This window comes from Eulemur rufifrons, unplaced genomic scaffold, assembly GCF_041146395.1.
Source record: "Eulemur rufifrons isolate Redbay unplaced genomic scaffold, OSU_ERuf_1 scaffold_220, whole genome shotgun sequence".
Taxonomy (NCBI): Eukaryota; Metazoa; Chordata; class Mammalia; order Primates; family Lemuridae; genus Eulemur; species Eulemur rufifrons.
The window spans coordinates 101472-121906 of NW_027183002.1; the positions used below are offsets into that span (position 1 = coordinate 101472).

At 46.5% G+C, this 20435-nt stretch overlaps 1 protein-coding gene across 1 annotated transcript in view; it reads left to right on the plus strand.

Moving 5' to 3' along the window:
- LOC138379911 (uncharacterized) overlaps positions 1–11936 on the plus strand; it is a 48156-nt gene extending 36220 nt beyond the window's left edge. The window contains exons 6-8 of the mRNA XM_069464887.1: positions 11313–11447; positions 11629–11721; positions 11916–11936. Coding sequence (XP_069320988.1) covers positions 11313–11447; positions 11629–11721; positions 11916–11936 — 249 coding nt within the window. The remainder of the gene's footprint in view (positions 1–11312; positions 11448–11628; positions 11722–11915) is intronic.
- Positions 11937–20435: the final 8499 nt, after the last annotated feature.

A 20435-nucleotide genomic window follows, 5' to 3' on the forward strand; every position in this document is an offset into this window, starting at 1 on the left:
TTATTAAGCGGAAATTAAACATTTTAAAAGTCGTTTCTATTTAGATAGGATGCTATTGTCACACAGTAAAAATAAACCAACACAGAGCTGAAAAATGGATATTATGTTACCTCCAAATAGTACATTTCCTGAAAATGATACATACATTCAGTTTTATCAAAATATATTTAATTGTATTTTATAATATTTGTTGGAATGGACACACTTTCACATAGAAAAATATAATCTCCACTTTGGAGAACTACTTCATAGCATGAATACAAATATTTTCAACTGAACCAAGTGGAAAGAGTAACATCGGGGCAGTGCCCGTGTGTGTGTGTGTGTGTGTGTGTGTGTGTGAGGTGTGGGAGCCTTTGCAAGTGCACAGACCTACGTCCACAGTGGATGTGTTGTGTATGGATGTGTTGTGTGTGCGTGTGTGTGTGTGTGTGTGTGTCTACGCATGTTTATCCAGCTTCAAATTCTAGGAGATTCTTGGCTGTGTTACTTGGAGTTTGTCATAATATTTGGGAAAGTATTGCCTGTATAATTCTTCAAATATTGATTTTTGTCTGTTTGTTTTTAATTTTCCTTTGGAATTTGAAACATATCCATATAACAATTTTCATAGTGATATTCTGTTTTCTTAACTCTTTTTGTCTATGAAACCAGGTTTGTGTCATTTCCAATGACACTTTTTTAAGTCCCTGGTTTCATTTTTGGGCTGAGCCCATTCTACTGACGAGTGCACCCAAGGCTTCTTCAATTCTCAAGCACATTGTATGGTTTTTTCATGCTTTACGTTTATTTATTGATGTTTCCATCTGTCAGCAGCAGGCACCTGTCTGACCCTACAGTCTGCCCATATTTTCCCGTAGAGATTTTTGTATATTCATTGTGGTTGTTTTAAATATTTTATTGAATTAGATCATTCCAATATGGTGTCATTTACAAATCATATTGTGATCATTTGTCCATTATGACTTTTGTCTTCCTCTTGGAAATGTCTTCTAATTTTTGTGGGTAGCCAGACACATTGCACTGGACAGTTGGTGGGGCCTCATGACCTATGCTGTATTTATGCATCTTCTCCCTGCAGTTTCTCACACCCTACCTTGACTAGGCCTTTCTTGTGGAGGTTTCTGACGATCTCCTCGGGGCCACATTTGGAATCAGTTTCTGCCATGGCTACCACAGTTGAAGGCTGTTCCTTCTACGTCCACCAGAGGCTTCAGATTCCTGCAGTGACCCCGGTTTCTGTTTCCTGCTTGGCTGTATGTTTGCACCGTGTGCTGTCCTGCAGAGGTCTGTCTGTGTCAGCTCTGCCACACGCAGTCCCCTGTGATGTCCCCCTGACATTTGTCAATGGATGGACGGGGTGGGCTGAGGTGGGATTGTCTGCCCTTCAGCAGAGCTATATTTCTAGTGGGCTGGGGGTCCTGGGTCTGGCTGCTGCCTCCAGGTGTCCCCGTCTCTGCCCCAGAGGAGCTGATGGTCCAGCATCTTGCCCGTCCTCCTGGGGTACAGTGTCCCTGGTTGTCCCTCATTGTTCTGTCTCCCAGCTGCAGGGGTTCTCCCTCGGTGTCCTTACGTTCCAGGTGTGCTGCCCTTCCCTGCAGATCGAGGGTTTTATTCCACAGGGAACAGGGAGGTGGCTCTGGACATAACCTTGTTGGGGACTTCTGTTCCCTACCAGGTCCTACAGGGTCCATCTGTGCCCGCAGGATGCCAGTTTTGTGGGGTTTGTGGCAGATCCATTCTCAGTTCCACAGTGGTGATGGGGATGGGTCTGGAGGCACTTCCGAAGTGTGTGCATCCCTCTCTCCCAGAAAGAACCTTCGCAAGAGGGAGAGTTTGTGACTGTCCCTGTTACAGAGGACAGAGACAAGGGAGGGGAATCCCTTTAAACACGTGGCCCCTGAGCGTTTCCCAGCAGGATGCCTTCACCATGCTCAGCCTCCAGCAGTCCAGTGCACGCTGGCAGCTGCATCCTGCCGTAGCCTGCATTGTATATGGCAGCCCCTGCCCCGGAGCAGCGAGCTCCCTGGCTCTGTCACTTTCTGCAAAACTCATCTCTCCCCACCTCGGGTTAGTTTTTAGTCTTATGACATCTGTTATCTGAAGTACTAAATAATGTTTGCAAAATTGCAACTACTGCAGTTTATCTGTTGTTGTCAAAGTTGTTATAAGAATAAAATAAAAAAAATGTTTCTCACTTGTGTACACCTTCAAGCTGAGAAGTAGGTTTATTTGTAAGACCCAGAAAATTAAAGTAATGTATGTTCATCTACATCTTAACAGAAAAAACAGTGTAAATGTGTTGATTGGATACTACCCCTTGTTATCAACTATGAATGTTTGGTGCACACCACAGTACCACTGTGTTTGCTGGTCTTTATGCTGAGTTAATAAGAGTACAGACTACACTATTCCATTGTTATGTATTCTAGAAAATAAAAACTAATGTAGTTTAACAACATAAGTATCTGCCCAGGGGATGGAGGAGGAAGGTTAGCAGACAGAAGTGAAGACAGAAGAAGAAATGGAAACATTACTCAGAATTGATTTGCTCACTGTCTTCATAATGATTATGGATGTGTGAATTTTTGTCAATTACACACATTAAATATATGACATTCTCCCCATGTCAATTATAACTCATAAAACTTATTTCACATAAATCCTAAAAATAATATTGGTAAGAAGTCTTACAAAGATAATATGTTACGTGTCCAAGCACCCTGAAAATTCAGCAGCATCCACCTTGGCCTCTGCCTATGTTGGGGTAAAGTCCAGGTGTGGAAAACCACACATGTTCTCATGACAGAGTTCTTGAACCCGCACTAGACATGCTCAGCTCTGTGCGGGAGATGGTTCATGGGTCAGGCGTGTGCAGTGCTGAGGAGCACAGGCTCAGATCCCAGAGCTCACTCTCACCAGACGTGAGCTCCTGACACATTACACAGGCCCTCGATGCCCTAGGGTGACTCTCACATTTGTAACATGGAACAGACATGGACACTTACAGCACATGATCCATGTCCTTGTGCCAATAATAAATATGATGATAGATACTCAGTATTTATCACATTACGATCTCATAGGAAGAATTTGTAATGTACAATATACTATTATAATTCTCATACAACTTCAACCAGACACTCACATCTTATCTGGGCCCTGCCCTCCCTCAGCTGTCCCACCCCAGCACTTGCTATATAGCAGGGGACATGCAAATAGGGCCCTCCCGCTGCTGATGAAAACCAGCCCAGCCCTCACCCTGCAGCTCTGGGACAGGACCCCCAGGCCCGGCATTCCCAGGTGTCCCCATTCGGTGATCAGGACTGAACACAGACACTCACCATGGAGTCTGGGCTCAGCTGGGTTTTCCTTGTGGCTCTGTTACAAGGTAATTCATGGGGAACTGGAGATATTGGGTGTGGGAGTGGATGTGAGTGAGAGAAACAGGGGTGCGTGAGGCAGTTTCTGACCAGGCTGTGTCTGTGTTTGCAGGTGTCCAGTGTGAGGTGCAGCTGGTGGAGTCTGGGGGAGGCTTGGTCCAGCCTGGGGGGTCCCTGAGACTCTCCTGTGCAGCCTCCGGATTCACCTTCAGCAGCTACTGGATGAGCTGGGTCCGCCAGGCTCCAGGGAAGGGGCTGGAGTGGGTCTCAGCCATTAGTAATGGTGGTAGCACAAACTACGCAGACGCCGTAAAGGGCCGATTCACCATCTCCAGAGACAACAGCAAGAACACGCTGTCTCTGCAAATGAACAGTCTGAGAGCCGAGGACCCGGCCCTGTGCTACTGTACCAGTGACACAGTGAGGGGACATCAGTGTGAGCCCAGACACAAACCTCCTGCGGGGCAACGCGGGGCCGCCAGGGGGCGCCCAAGACACAAGGAGCAGAGTCAGCCCAGGGCAGGTGCAGGTGGAGGGTAAGGGTTGGTTTCCTCTCAGGGTCGTGGCTTCCTCTCCAGAAAACGGCTTCCTCTGGGGAACTTCTCTGAATTCACGATTCTGTGTTTCCTTCTGCACCCTCTGTTTTAGATATGTTTGTGGTAATGAGAGAAAATATTGTCACCTGCTCAAAAGGCAGACAGTGCCTTCCAGGGACTTTTTCTTTTCCCCAAATGTACATTAATTGTCAACACTTCTCCCTAAGTCCAAAAATCATTAAAAGATTTTTTTCTTGGACAGCACAATGCAGGACAGCACACAGAAGTACACGTTCCTTCTAGCTTACAAGCAGGATAAAGCGCCTACTGGACGTCAGGGGCAGACAGAATCAGCGTCCTAAGCAAGAGCAGGAAGACACTGTGGAGCTCCGTGTCCAGCACCAGGCTCACAACATCGATTATATCTCACAGAATTCAAGGGCAGAGGGACCCCCCGACATTTAGTGTAGATGTTGACTCTGATGGTGTTAGACACCTGCACACACAGGCAGGCACAGATGCACACATACACACACACTCATACACACACAGTGAACACGGGAAGGGTGAGTCTCTCCACCACTGAGGTGTCTGCGGAGCAGGGCAGGCCTCTCAAGACAGTCCCAAGTGACTTCGTAGGACAAGAGGGGAGACTGGCTCAGGTTTTCACAACAGTTCCCTGGTGGGAAAGGGAGGGAGCTCTCACTACCAGGAACGGTCTGGTGGGGTCTGGGCCTCCGACAACCATCTGCTGAGAAAGCACCTGTGATTCCTTCCTAGGATTCCCATGAGTGGGGCAAACAGGAAAGACGAAGGCTGGGCCTTCAGATGTCAGCGGACAGACACCAGCTAAGAGACTCCGACTTCTTATTCCACTCAATAACTAGGAAATATTTTTAAAATTCTTTTTGAAAAGCAGGCAAAGGCCATTATGGGTGGAAAACAATGAGGTCAGCAGGAAAAAAGAAGACATTTCATTAGTACAAACCATAGTACTAATGAGGATGAGTAGGAGGAGGAGTTATACCGGGTCTTGGTTCAATGTCATGGGTGAAAGCTTTTCACTGTCCAAGCTCATCAGCTTATCCTGAAGGCCGTGGGTCAGCTGTGGGTTTCAAATTACCAGAAGGTTCACAGGTTCTACAGGGATGCTCATTTTGACATTCTCTACCACAGCAGCTTTCCAAATGTCTAGAATTCTGAACTGATGCTGTCGTTGTGAAACATGAACCCGAGGGTTTCCTCCCTGGAATTGCACTGCTGTGTTTCCCTTAAAGTCCTTAATAATATTTGTTCCAGTATGGCTCAAGACCAGTATTTTCCTGATGTTTCTCCAACACACACTCTGTGCTGGTTGAACATGATGAGAGACTGCTAAATAGATGTAGCAAAAGGCAGCCTGAATCTGTGGTGATAGGAGTGTCTATAATGCATGAACTGCTTTCCAAATTGTTTACTTTCACATGCAATTGGGAAAATGCTAGCAGTTGTGGTAAAATGTAAATGTTTGTTCAGTGCAGTTACCAAGTCATAGGGTAACAACTGATGTGTCCTGGAGGGACTGGACCACAATGCTGTAAGCAGGTGCTCATGGTAGAATGGGAAAGGGAGTTCAAGAACTGCTTAAAACTGTGACATTCAAATTTCATAATGCTAATTCGATCAACAATTTCAGATTTCCAATGAGTGGATGGTGTGATACGTGAGCAGTGGTGATGCCTCACAAGCTTAGACGGCATCACAAAGTAGGTTTAGGCTCTTGTTCTGGGTAATGACCTCCTACAGCACTTGTTTAATCCCCATGTTATTTTTTGCATGATTCCTGTTTACTTTAGTTGGGTCTCTAGGATTTAGAAGTTTATCTCGAAGTTTCTTACATTTTGGTTAATTTTGATAGGTTTTCCAGAACTTTTGGGAAACTCTTTTGTTTGCAAAATATCCCAAGTTCATGGACTACTGTAAAAACATACCAACTCAATCTGAAATTTTTGCTAATTGACAAGCACTAAAAAGGGCAATGACTTCTCCCACATGGGCTGATTTTACCTCCAGTTGAGCACAACATGGTAATGGAAACTTTTCTTTCGTAATATGAATCACTGCTTAATAAATTCCAGTTTTATTACTGAAGTGTGATTGATCAACAAATAATATTGTCTCAAGGATCTCAATGAGAATCTAATCCAAGGAATACACAGAACTTTTCGCTGATGCAGACAAAATAGCTCTGTGCCCACACTTAGCTTTCAGCCACATGTCCTAGCACACAATGAACCACACGCCACTGTTCACCTCAGTGGGGGCTCCTGACTAGGAAATCAGGTACTTTTGGTTTTATTGCCTCTAGACCATCATATCTGGCTATTTTAGCAAAAAGTAAAGGCAACATGAAATAACTAAACAATAAGGAAAATCATAACCTAATGAAACAAGAAGCCAGGATGTGAGTGGCTCCATCTTTGCCAATTTCAAAAGTTCATCCACCCAAGGAGCTTCCTGTCTCAACGTTTCACACTGATATGCAGAAAACGTCCGCCTCATCCTCCAGACCCCCCTTGTGTGGACGTGGTGAGAGTGTTTTCAGGGTCCCACAGATAGGACAAGGGTGGAAAAGGAGAAGACACCTTTCTGAAATTTCCCCTGAAGGATTAGCAAGATCACAACAGAAACTGTCTCCTGGCTCCGTGACTGGAACTCTGTCACACGCCCACATGCACACGAATTCCTGATGGGCATAAATGCTACAATGATGAGGCTGACAATTTTATCACATAAAATTACTGAAAACTGACATAATTTTTTTTCCTTTTTATTTTTTTTTTCTTCTTTTTGTTCTTTTGGAAAGAGGGTCATGTTATGCCACCTAGGCTACAGAACAGTGTCATCAACCTAACTCACTGCAACCTCAAAGTAGTGGGCACAAGTGATCCCACTGCCTCAGCCACCCAAGTATCTGGGACTACAGGTGCACCCACAGTCACTGGGTGAGATACAAATATGTAGAAAACATTGTCTCACTGCGCTGCCAGCCAGGCTGACCTCAAACTCTCAGCCTCAAGTGACCCCCCCTACTGTGGTCTCCCAAAGTGATGAGTTTACAGACATGGGTCACAGCATATGATCAGCATATTCAATGACTAACTTTCCTTTGCATAAAGTTAATTACTTTTCGATCATTACCTGAACTTTCACTGAAACATTAATACTGTGATTGAGTTTCATTTTCATTTCCAATGTTCAAAACTGGGGCTCCATGACAGTCTAGTGCATAAAACATCCCCCCTCAGACACTCACATCTCATCTGGACCCTGCCCTCCCTCAGCTGTCCCACCCCAGAGCTTGCTATATAGCAGGGGACATGCAAATAGGGCCCTCCCTCTGATGATGAAAACCAGCCCAGCCCTCACCCTGCAGCTCTGGGACAGGAGCCCCAGCCCCGGCATTCCCAGGTGTCCCCATTCGGTGATCAGGACTGAACACAGACACTCACCATGGAGTCTGGGCTGCGCTGGGTTTTCCTTGTTGCTCTGTTACAAGGTAATTCATGGAGAACTGGAGATATTGGGTGAGGGAGGGGATGTGAGTGAGAGAAACAGGGGTGTGTGTGGCAGTTTCTGACCAGGCTGTGTCTGTGTTTGCAGGTGTCCAGTGTGAGGTGCAGCTGGTGGAGTCTGGGGGAGGCTTGGTCCAGCCTGGGGGGTCCCTGAGACTCTCCTGTGCAGCCTCCGGATTCACCTTCAGCAGCTATGGGATGAGCTGGGTCCGCCAGGCTCCAGGGAAGGGGCTGGAGTGGGTCTCATACATTAATGGTAATGGTGATAGCACATACTACGCAGACGCCGTGAAGGGCCGATTCACCATCTCCAGAGACAACAGCAAGAACACGCTGTCTCTGCAAATGAACAGTCTGAGAGCCGAGGACACGGCCCTGTACTACTGTGCGAGAGACACAGTGATGGGACATCAGTGTGAGCCCAGACACAAACCTCCTGCGGGGGCGCGCGGGGCCACTAGGGGGCGCGCGGGGCACAAGGAGCAGAGTCAGCCCAGGCAGGTGCAGGTGGAGGTTAATGTCAGGAGCACAGGAGGTTAAAGTCAGCTTTCCAGCAAAAGTTTAAGTCTCCCTCTGCATCTTACAGTTTCCCTGAGAGCCTGTCCGTGTTCAGAATTCTGTGCCTACCAATGATGTCTTTAAACGTGAAGCATTTCTTATATTAGGAGAAATCATTCTCATATGCCACCAAAATATTTACCATTCATGGAGGCGGGAAAATGCACAGGGGTCTGGGTGAGGCTGGGGAAACTGTCTGCCCAGGAGCAGTGTGACATCCAGGGACGGAGAAAGGGGGGACGTTAGTGGAACTTCCTAACGACACTGCAGTCCAAGCAAAGTGTAACAGAAGCATCGGTGCCTCTCTGAGCCTCAGTTTCTCTTAAAAGGACCACAGGGTCTCCCAGCCATGACTGTTATTTAGGGTCCTGCCAGGATGTGTCATCACCTGGACGCAGCCCCCACAGGACGTGGGTCTTTGCACAAACCAGGAGGGGATGGCGGAGAGTGGCAGCAGGGTGCCTGCTCCTGGACCGCCCGTAGGTGGGGGTGGAAAGGTCAATCCTTGGGGCGCACACACTGCTCACAGATTTTCATAAAAGATAATACGGTTCTGCATGAGCCTCTCAGATGATCTATAAAAGCAAGCAAGTAGTCCCAAAACAATTGTAATTTTGATATTTGCCACATGTTTCCTTAAATTTCTCCTGGCTCAGTGTGTCCATTCACACGAGGAATTGTTCTCTGCAGCGTGACCCACTGGTTCTCACAGCCAGTGGTTTCTGTCCATGTGCAGAGACTGCGGAGACCCCAGTACAGTTTGGGGAGTCAGACACTTCCCCGTGCAGGAGCGAGACAGCCCCACTCCAGGGGAAGGGGCGCAGGTCTGATTGCGGGGGTCAGAATTACGATAACTGGATTTTATTCTGAATATTTCCCTCACGCATGATAGGATCATAATTCAATCCTTCTCCCCCTGGCATTCCTTTTTCTTTCTTATATGGTCACATGCTTGGGGAGCATAAACTCTTGCCATATATTTGCACAAATCAAGCCTCAAAATCTACTGAATTATTCTAGGAAACTCAGAGACTGAACAGAACTGGATTTTTCATTCTTGCCAAAATGTCAGTGTCTGGAAATGTCGACGTGTTGCCCAGAACCCTGTGGGCACCAACAACTGCACTCCTCAGTGCCCATCCTTGGGGCTGACACGAGGAACCCGCCTGTGACCTGGGAAGACGGAGACGACCTTGACCAACGTCAGAGCCATCATCTCTCATCGCTGTCGTATTCTGGTGGGATCAGTCGTTTTCTCTTTCCTTTCTGACATTATTTATTTGACTACTTTCTCCTTTCCTCCTAGTTAGTCTAGCTGAGTGTTTGTCATTTTTCATGTTTCAAAAGGAGGAAAAATCAGTGACTTCTTGATCTTTCTAGTGTTTTAGTTCTTATTTCATTTATTTCTCCCGTTGGCCTTAAAGGCTCGTGAATACATTAATGAGAACTAGATCGAGCTACTGCTTTTTTTATTCTTGAGACAGAGTCTCTCTCTGTTGCCCGGGCTAGAGTGAGTGCCGTGGCGTCAGCCTAGCTCACGGCAACCTCTTGTGCGCCACGTGACCAAGGTGGCATCTGTGTGGCCTGTGGACTGACATCGTACAATAGGGCCATCCTGGGTGGGTGCAGGTGATCCCAGCACATGACACACTGTTCCTGGCGGGATAACTAACCCAGTACGGGAGATAACAGACCGTTGGCCCTGTAAGGTAAGTTCCTTCCCTTGAAGAGCAAAGCGGACTCTCCGGGTGAAGAACTGATTCTCTATACCCGAGTCCTGCTGCTGTGGCCCTATGGCCTCGGGGATGTGCACGCATGTCACGCACCCTGCCCAGGCCACAGGAGAAGCAGGGACAAAGGGAGGCCCTTCTGGTTCTCACTCCAGTTGCCCCTGCTGTGCAAGATCGGGGAAACACCTTGGAAGCTGTATAGGTTTCTGTTAGAGTCTGAGTTTTGTGCCGAAACATCAGTAATCTGCGATTCTGCTTCTGCAAACCTGCTTGCTCCTGCTTACTCAAGACAGTACCCCCAGCACAGAAATTCCTAAGTGACTACAGCACCCATGTTCTGCGTAAAATGATTACAGCCCCACGTTTTGCATAAACAAAATATGGCCCAGAGCCCAAACTGCCCAGATCCTGTTACACCAAAGATAAGAAAATGATACAATGCTTACTCAAGGCTTTTTGTACACGTGCTTGCTCAATCTTAATAATTTTCCACCCACAAACTTACAGTATAAAAACTTTCCATTTCAAAGGCTGCCTGCTGCTCTCTGTGCCGCCTTTGGGCAGTGCAGAGCGTAGTCGCTGGCCGGCTGATAATGACTCCTGATTTGGCTCAATTCAGTCTTTAGGTGGTCATTTCTGGTATCTCAGACCATGACAATTTCCTTCGCCCTCAGAGTTCCCTTTGGACCTCAGAGACACTAAGGAACAGGGTGGACACAAAGGAGAAGGGAACAGACGCAGGGGAGAAGGAAGGGACTGGTCCCAGCAAGGTGGGCGTCTTTACGTGGTTACTAGGGAAAGAGGCGGCTGAGGAGGACAGGGATGGGTGGACACAAACGTATAAAGCGGCACCATGAGCTGTTGGGCGGAGCCATGGTGATCCCCCCAAGTCTGTGGACATTCGGAAGCCTAAGCACATACTCCCTGTTCATGCTTGTCTGCAGGAATGTGGAAATGCAGGGACAGAAGGACTTAGCCACTTGCCCTGAATGCCGTGGGTGCCCGTCTGGCAAATCAGCAAGGTGAGGATGGTTGGAGGCCGGAACAACCGTCCTCACCCCCAGCCGGGTGCCCAGGCCCCGATCACGCTCCTGTGCAAAGTGCCAGCTGGTGAAGGAGAGTGACAGTTCTTGTCAAGCGGCATTTATGCGTGAACTCCTCACTCCATAGTCTTTCCAGGCTGCATCCTATAGGTTGGTCTTTTTCTCTTTCTCCCATATGTGACTCTGTTTAGATTCTGACAACCTCCTCTACTGGGTCACAGAGAGGGGTGGGCGAGATGGAGCCCCGGTCAGTCCTGCGGGCACCTGGACCAGAGTGTGTGGGGAGGATGGGGGGTTATTGGGGCCTTTCTCTGCCCCTCCCAGGAGGTTCAGTTCAGCCCCTGCTGCCCCCGTGGTGCTGGGCTGTGCGCCCTGGGGAGTCTCCCCTGCGGGGCAGGGCAGGGCAGGTGCAAACTCAGGAGGGGAACATCCCGTTTAAACCCACTGCACAGTGGGTCTCCCTCAGCACCCCGCTGGGGTCTTCAGGACCACCCTTCCTGTCCTCCAGGATGGGATCTGCCCGCTCCTCCCTTACCTGAAGGTCATTCCCAGCCCAGGGATTGGGTCCCACAGGGAGTGGGCTTCAGACCCCCGATCTGAGTCCTGTATCTCCCACACAGGGGTCTGCACACAGGTGCAGCAGGTGCAGTCTGGGCAGAGGGGACAAGGCCTGGGGAGTCTCTGACAGTCTCCTGCAGGGCATCTGGACACTGCGTTGTCAAACACCGCATCAGCTGCGTGTGCCACATGCCTGGGAAGGACCTGGTGTGGGTGGGGATGACCTATTCTAGTGATTCAGATGCCCACCAAGCCCGTCCTCCCAGGGCCACGTCACCTTCACCACGGACAACCCCATCAGCACTGCCTGGCTGCCGTGGAGCTGCCTGAAGGCCTTGGATGTGGCCGTGTCCTCCTGGGTGAGACACAGCCAGGGGACATCCATGGAGCTCAGGGACAAGTCTCCCCTCAGGGGTTCGCACAGTCAGCCCTGGGCAGGTGTGGGTGGAGGGGAAGGGCCGGTTTCCTGTCGGGGGGTCGTGGCTTCCTCTCCATATAACCATCTCCTCTGGGGGACTTCTCTGAGTTCCTGACCCTGTGCTTCCCCCTGCAGTCTCAGATACATTTGTGGTAACGACAGAAAATATTCTCACCTGCTTAAAAGGCAGACAGTGCCTTCCAGACACTTTCTCCTGTCCCCAAATATACATTGACTATCAACACTTTGGAATAAGTTGTAAATGGATAAAAGACTTTCTCTTGGACAACACAATGCAGCACAGCACGCAGAAGCTGGCAAGCAGGACACAGAGCCCGGGGGACATCAGGGGCAGACGGCTCCTCCCCCAGCTGGAGACCCCAGAGGGGCTCATTTCCCAGCTCAGGAGCAGGTGTGGAGGGAAACTGAGGTTTCCTTTCAGACCCTGGGGTTACCTGTCTCTGCCTCTCACTCTTCTTCCTCAGGAGTCCCGGGTTTTCTCCTTGTAATGCCCTGGTCTCGTTCATCTGAAATGGGATGACTCAGGACCTGAATTCAATGCAATTTTAAGCCTTAATTTTTTTCATTTTTCCGCTCTCCATAAACTTTCAGTAGAATATTTGGAGTATGAAATCAGCCACCCGCAATCCACACCCTTGTGCCATGAAGGGTTTTGTGTTTCCTGCACTGTGTTGGTCATTCAGGAGCAAACACTTCTCTGCAGAGATGATTCCGTATGTGCTGGGGATTTGTTTGGCCCTTGTAATTTTTTTTTTTTTTTTTTTTTTTTGGTGGTTCACGGGAATAGAATTTATTCTTAATTTCAACACAAAATTTTAGGTTCCAGGAATTGTTTAGAATTCATGATCTACCCAGCAATATAAATTTTGATAGTATCATGAAAATTACTATAGATTTTACTAGACTACATTCTAGGGAGGCTTTTGCTTTGATTTCATCGTAAATGTGTTACATGTGTTATACTTATCCAAATTTATTGCATAAAAATGACAGCACGTTGACATCTTACTTGCAATGGTGAGTTCAAGACACCATGCTTCCTAGACTTGATTTTCTGATCATAAAATATTTTTATAGTCTGAGGAAAAAGTGTGCTATTACTTTGCCAGAAATGTAACACTTTTTACAAGTACTATTAATAGTTTGGTAGATGGCTATGTTTCTAGGAATATGCAAAATTATAGAATAAACTTGGTAAATTCCTGAGGAGCTTATTTTACTCTATAACATGCAACTTTAAGTATTTTGCATTAAAATAAATGCAAGTGCATTATGGAGTAGAATGTAAAATTTGTGTAAACTTTTTTTTTTTAGCTTTTTTTTAATTTCAGCTTATTATGGGGGTACAAAAGTTCAGGTTATATATATTGCCCATGTCCCGCCCATCCCCCGAGTCAGAGCTTCAAGCGTGTCCATTCCCCAGACAGTGCGCATCACACTCATCATGTAGTAATACACCATCCCCTCCCCGCACCCCCCAACTCTGTCCGATACCCAATTGGTGTTATTCCCAAATGTGCACTTAGGTGATGATCAGGGAAACCAATTTGATGGTGAGTACATGTGGTGCTTATTTTTCCATTCTTGGGATACTTCACTTAATAGAATGGGTTCCAACTCTCTCCAGGAGAACAAACGGGATTCTATATCGCCATTATTTCTTTTCTTTTTTTTTTTTTTTTTGTTTTTTTTTTGAGACAGAGTCTCACTCTGTTGCCCAGGCTAGAGTGAGTGCCGTGGGGTAAGCCTAGCTCACGGCAACCTCAAACTCCTGAGCTCAAGGGATCCTCCTGTGTCACCTCCCGAGTAGCTGGGACTACAGGCATGTGCCACCATGCCCGGCTAATTTTTTTTTTCTATATTTCTTTAGGTGTCTATATAATTTCTTTCTATTTTTAGTAGAGATGGGGTCTTGCTCTTGCTCAGGCTGATCTCGAACTCCTGAGCTCAAATGATCCACCCACCTCGGCCTCCCAGAGTGCTAGGATTACAGGCGTGAGCCACCGCGCCCGGCCCATTATTTCTTATAGCTGAGTAATACTCCATGGTATACATATACCACATTTTGCTAATCCACTCCTGAATTGATGGGCATTTGGGTTGTTTCCACATCTTTGCAATTGTGAATAGTGCTGCTATAAACATTCAGGTACAGGTGGCTTTTTCATAGAATGACTATTGTTCTTCTGGGTAGATGCCCAATAATGGGATTGCTGGATCGAATGGTAGGTCTATTTGAATCTGTTTAAGGTATCTCCATATTGCCTTCCACAGGGGTTGCACTAGTTTGCAGTCCCACCAGCAGTGTATGAGTGCTCCTGTCTCTCTGCATCCATGCCAATATGTATTGTTTGGGGACTTTTTGATAAAGGCCATTCTCACTGGAGTTAAGTGATATCTTATTGTGGTTTTGATTTGCATTTCCCTGATGATTAGAGATGTTGAGCATTTTTTCAGATGTTTGTTAGCCATTCTTATATCTTCTTTTGAAAAATTTCTATTCATGTCCTTTGACCACTTTTTGATAGGGTTGTTCGATTTTTCCTTACTGATTTTCCTGAGTTCTAAATAGATTCTTGTTATCAGTCCTTTATCTGATGTGTAGTATGCAAAAATTTTTTCCCATTCTGTAGGTTGTCTGTTTATTCTCATGACTGTTTCCTTGGCTGTGCAGAAGCTTTTTAATTTAATCAGGTCCCATTCATTTATTTTTGTTGTTGCTGTGATTGCCTTAGGGGTCTTCTTCATAAATTCTTTGCTTAGGCCAATGTCTGTAAGAGTCTTTCCTACATTTTCTTCTAGAATTCTAATAGTTTCACACCTAAGGTTTAAGTCTGTTATCCACCGTGATTTGATTTTTGTGAGAACTGAAAGCTGTGGGTCCTGTTTCAGTCTTCTACATGTGTCTATCCAGTTTTCCCAGCACCATTTATTGAATAAGGATTCTTTTCCTCAGAATATGTTTTTGTCTGCTTTGTCAAAGATTAGATGGCTATATGAGGATGGTTTTATATTTGGATTTTCTGTTCTGTTCCACTGGTCTGTGGCCCTGCACTTGTGCCAATACCAAGCAGTTTTAATAACCACAGCCTTGTAGTATAGTTTGAAGTCTGGCAAATTAATATCTCCCATTTTGTTTTCATTGCTTAAAATTGCTTTTGCTACATGGGGTCTTCTCTGGTTCCATACAAAGTGTAAAATTATTTTTTCTATATCTGTGAAAAATGATTTTGGTAATTTCATAGGGATTGCATTGAATCTGTAGATCACCTTGGGTAGTACAGACATTTTAACAATGTTGATTCTTCCGATCCACGAGCATGGTATGGTTTTCCACCTACTTACATGCTCTGCAACTTCCTTCCTCAGTGTTTTGTAGTTCTCCCTATAGAGGTCCTTTACCTCCTTAGTTAAATATATTCCGAGGTAGTTTATTTTCTTTGTTGCTATTTTGAAGGGCATTCAGTCCTTAATTTGGTTCTCTGTTTGACTGCTATTGGCATATGTGAATGCCTCTGATTTGTGTGTATTGATTTTGTATCCTGAGACTTTACTGAATTTATTGGTCAATTCCAGGAGTCTCTTGGTTGAATCCTTGGGGTTTTCTAGATATAACAGCATATCATCAGCTAAGAGTGAGAGTTTGATCTCTTCTTTCCCTATTTGGACTCCCTTGATTCTGCTCTCTTGCCTGATAGCTCTTGCAAGGGCTTCCAATACTATGTTGAAAAGTAATGGAGACAATGGGCAGCCCTGTCTGGTTCCAGTTCTAAGTGGGAGTGCTTTCAATTTTTCCCCATTCAGTATGATGTTGGCTGTGGGTTTGTCATATACGGCTTGTATCATTTTTAGGTAGGTCCCGTCTATGCCTATTTTGTTAAACATTTTTATCACAAAAGGGTGTTGAATTTTGTCAAATGCTTTTTCTGCATTGATTGAGAGGATCATATGGTCTTTATTTTTGCTTCTATTTATGTGGTGAATTACATTTATAGATTTGCGTATGTTAAACCATCCCTGCATCTCTGGGATGAAGTCCACTTGGTCATTATGCATTATTTTTCTGATAAGCGCTTGGATTCAATTTGCTAGGATTCTATTGAGAAGTTTTGCATCTATATTAATAAGAGATATTGGTCTGCAGTTTTCTTTTTTTGTTGCATCCTTTCCTGGTTTTGGTATCCAATGTTATATTGGCTTGCTAAAATGTGTTGGGATATGTGCTGGGGTATGTGTTGGGGTATGTCCTGGGGGTTTGTTCAGCCCCTGGAAAATTTAAACTGCAATCCCTTTAGCAAGTGCAGCTTCCAGCGATCCAGTGCCTATGTCCAGTGTCGTCTTGTCCCAGCCCACATGCCGCTTGGTGGGCTGTGCCTAATAAGCTAATGCTCTGGTCCTGTTTCTCCCTGCAAGTCCTGGTCTCTCTGCAGATTTCAGGTTTGTTCTTGGTCAAATAACTTCTGCTATTTGAAATATTAAATAAAATTTACTCTCTACAGCTTCTGCAGTCATGCTTTGTAGATGACGATGATGTTGCTATTGTTGTGGCTGATGTAAGAAGAAGAGCTTTTTCTCAGCTGTCTACTTCTCCCAGGTGAAGATAACCTTTATCCTTAATGTCAAGAAATTGGAAACAATCAAAATATTAATCAGTAGTTTAATACATAAGCATTTTGTGCAAATGATGCATCAGGACACTACATCAACAGCAATGGCTGTGTCGTGCTCACTGCAGCGTGGCCGCGTCCACAGTGTGTGCTGTGAGTAAAATAGGCAAAAAGCACCTGCTATGTGATTCCACTATTGTAAATTCTAGAGAGTGAAAACTGAAGTAACGTAGACTATATTAGCACTTGCCTGGGTAAAGGGAGGGAGAGGGAAGGAGAAAGGAGGAGGAATTTTTAAAGGACAAGTGTAAACATTGAGGCCAAGTGCAGTGGCTCACGCCTGTAATACTCGCACTCTGGGAGGCCGAGACGAGAGGATCACTCAAATTCCAGAGTTTGAGACCAGCCTGAGCAAGAGCTAGACCCTGTCTCTACTAAAAAAAAAAAAAAAAAGAAAGAAAGAAATTAGCTGGACAACTGAAAAATTATATACGTAAAAACTTAGCCGGGCATGGTGGCGCATGCCTGTAGTCCCAGCTACTCAGGAGGCTGAGGCAGGAGGATCACTTGAGCCCAGGAGTTTGAGGTTGCTATGAACCAGGATGATGCCACGGCACTCTAACCCGGCAAGAGAGTGAACTCTCTCTCCAAAAAAAAAAACTAGATGTAAATATTGAGGGAAATCAATTTCCTCAATATCTCAGACAGGGTGATGGTGACTTCAACACTTTTAATTTGCACAGTTAAAATATGTTAATGAAACTGTACATCATTTATACATCACTAAATATGAACAGTTAAATAGATGATTTGCTAGGGAAGGATTGATGGACAAATAGGTAAAAATAAGTGAAACATTAAGTACATTAAAATGCTTCTGCTTTGACCCTGTGTATTCCCAATATTTTGCACATATTATTTAAGTAAAAACAGGAAGGCATAAATTTGCTTTATATTCTCATTACAGAGTCAAGGGGCCAGACATGCCAAGGGGACAAGCACCCTAGGCATGTCCAGCCCTGGTCTGCAGTGGGTTCCAGAGATGGGATTATAGGTGCAGACACTGAGCCTAAATCTTCCCGGATATGTGCTCCTGGACATATCAGACAAGCTCTATATGCATCTAGGGTTACGTGTATGTCTGTAAAATACATGAAACACTGACACCTACAGCACATGTTTTATGTGTGTTTGTAAATTAGGTAAGTGAAGAGGAGTTAGTTATTTATCACAGTACAATCACGCAGTTTTTCTCTGGGTCTTGCCCTCCCTCGGCTGTCCCACCCCGGCACTTGCTATATAGCAGGGGACATGCAAATAGGGCCCTCCCTCTGCTGAAGAAAACCAGCCCAGCCCTCACCCTGCAGCTCTGGGACAGGAGCCCCAGCCCCGGCATTCCCAGGGGTCCCCATTCGGTGATCAAGACTGAACACAGACACTCACCATGGAGTCTGGGCTCAGCTGGGTTTTCCTTGTTGCTCTGTTACAAGGTAATTCATGGAGAACTAGAGATATTGGGTGTGGGAGGGGATGTGAGTGAGAGAAACAGGGGTGTGTGTGGCAGTTTCTGACCAGGCTGTGTCTGTGTTTGCAGGTGTCCAGTGTGAGGTGCAGCTGGTGGAGTCTGGGGGAGGCTTGGTCCAGTCTGGGGGGTCCCTGAGACTCTCCTGTGCAGCCTCCGGATTCACCTTCACTGATTACTGGATGTACTGGGTCCGCCAGGCTCCAGGGAAGGGGCTGGAGTGCCTCTCGGGCATTAATGGTGGTGGTAGCACATACTACACAGACGCCGTGAAGGGCCGATTCACCATCTCCAGAGACAACGCCAAGAACACGGTGTCTCTGCAAATGAACAGTCTGAGGGCCGAGGACACGGCCCTGTACTACTGTGCCAGAGACACAGTGAGGGGACATCAGTGTGAGCCCAGACACAAACCTCATGCTGCTGCCCATGGGGCCGCCAGGGGGCACGAGGGACACAAGGAACAGAGTCAGCCCAGGGCAGGTGCAGGGGAAAATAATGGTTCATTTCCTGTCAGAGTCTGGGGCTTCCTCTCTAGAAATTTCATCCTGGGACCTATAGTCTTTTATGACTCTGTGCTCGTCACTGTAGTGTCTGAATTAGAAGCGTCTTGTTGTAGTAAATGAACACACTCTCACCTGCACACAAGGCAGAACGTCACTCACCTGGGCTGAAATGACCCTGCTGTTACCACAGGGGTCACAGTCCTGAGGAAGGAAGCCCAGGGGAACCTGCTGAGCATTTTCCAACCAGACTCAGCTCACAGTCCTCAGTGGGACTCCCTGAGTGGGACAGTCTTTGGGATTCAGATTGGGACATGTAGGGACCTGGGACAATGTCACTGTCTCATAAAACCTAAGAGTTTCAAGTTGTTCTCTCCTCATTTAAAAGTGAACATTTCTGATGCAGAAATTATTTAGTTCAATTTTTTTCTGGAAGTCTGTTCTGTTTCTCTCTAGGTTCTGTTTTCACATCTTCATCTTCTCCTTCTACCCCTAGAAAATGGAGGATTTCATCTCTGTCTAAATCCCAGGGCTCAGGCCCTTTACCTGGAGCTCAGGTGTGGCCCAGACTGTGGCTCCTGTGGGACCTGGAAAAGATTGATGAGACTGTGTCACCCACCATTGCTGGGACCCTCCTGCTATCACCTGGGCCAGGACTCATGTTGGAAATGCAAGTAGCCATTAGTAGCTGAGAGAATGAGATTGATTGGTCAAAGTGGGATGTGTCCACTGGGACTCTCACAGAATCACCTTCAACACCTGTGACATCAGTGAGACCTAAAGATGGAAACCTCAGCGTGCTGAGCAGTCTGGGGTGGCATCCAGGTCCTTGTGAGTGGTGTCTTTGTGGCTCCACATCACGACACACCACCCTGCAGTCGATTCCCTCCTGTGTGAAGTGTCTGCCCCAGATGGTCCTTTGCCCAAGAGCCTCCTCATCCTCCCCCCTCTGCTCCTCCTGACTGCCCTCTCCTATGTTCTCCTCCTTCCTGTGGAGAGCAAAATCATTCCCTGTTTTTACTCTCACACCCACCGTTGTCAAGAAGGAACCAGTGTCATGTGTTGAACAAGGATTTGTGTCTAAACGACACGGGATTCACAAAAGATTTCTTCCACAATGTAGTGTGTCATCAGGAGAGATTCTCATGGAAAATGAGGTGCACCATCCATCTTATGAAAAAATTTCCATTCTTGAGTTATTTCCATCTCTACCTGTAGACACAGATGTGTCCTCATTGTAAGTAGGAAACAGCTAACTGTGTGAGAGGCTTTGCCACTTTGTACTGTCTCCGCCTATGAAATGGCTACAGTCAGACAGGAAGGTGGTAACATCATGGGGCACATCAGGGAGTGTGGAGAAAGGGACAGGACCAGCAGGACAGATGTGACTATTGATCCATTGGAGTCATTTTGTTCAGTTTAGCTATTCATACTATTTTTAATTCAAAATTCCTAAAGCATTAAAACACACTTGATTTATGTAAAGCCCAAGATAGCTGCAAAGCTCAGGTGTTGGTGAGCACATGTCATGGTGCGGGATGCTGTGGGTGGCCCTGAGGTGGCCACAGGTGAAGGGTCACTCAGCATGAGGGTGAGGAATATGGACATTATGGCAAAGAAGGCAGGTGTGCTCCTGGGGAGAACCGGATATGGGGACTCTGTTGGCTGAGTCTGCAAGGGCTTGGGCAGGGGCACCAGGGTCTGTCCTAGAGAAGTGGCATCAGATGAAAGGACCTGATGTTGAGCGATTCTGGAATAAAGTGAGGAGCACAGAAATCAGCCTGGGGGGCTGCCCCGAGGCCTTGAAAGAGGTTGCTTTATGAATGCGACATCATGACATGTGGATCAGAGGAGCAGAGAGCCACACTGTGGAGCAGCCACCACCCCGGACCTGTTAGATGAGATCATGTGTGTGCAGAAGCAGCACAGCTGACGCACGGCAGGAGCGGATGGCGTGGATGGGTGTGGCCGCACGTGTGTATCGTGGGAAAGTGTGATCCGT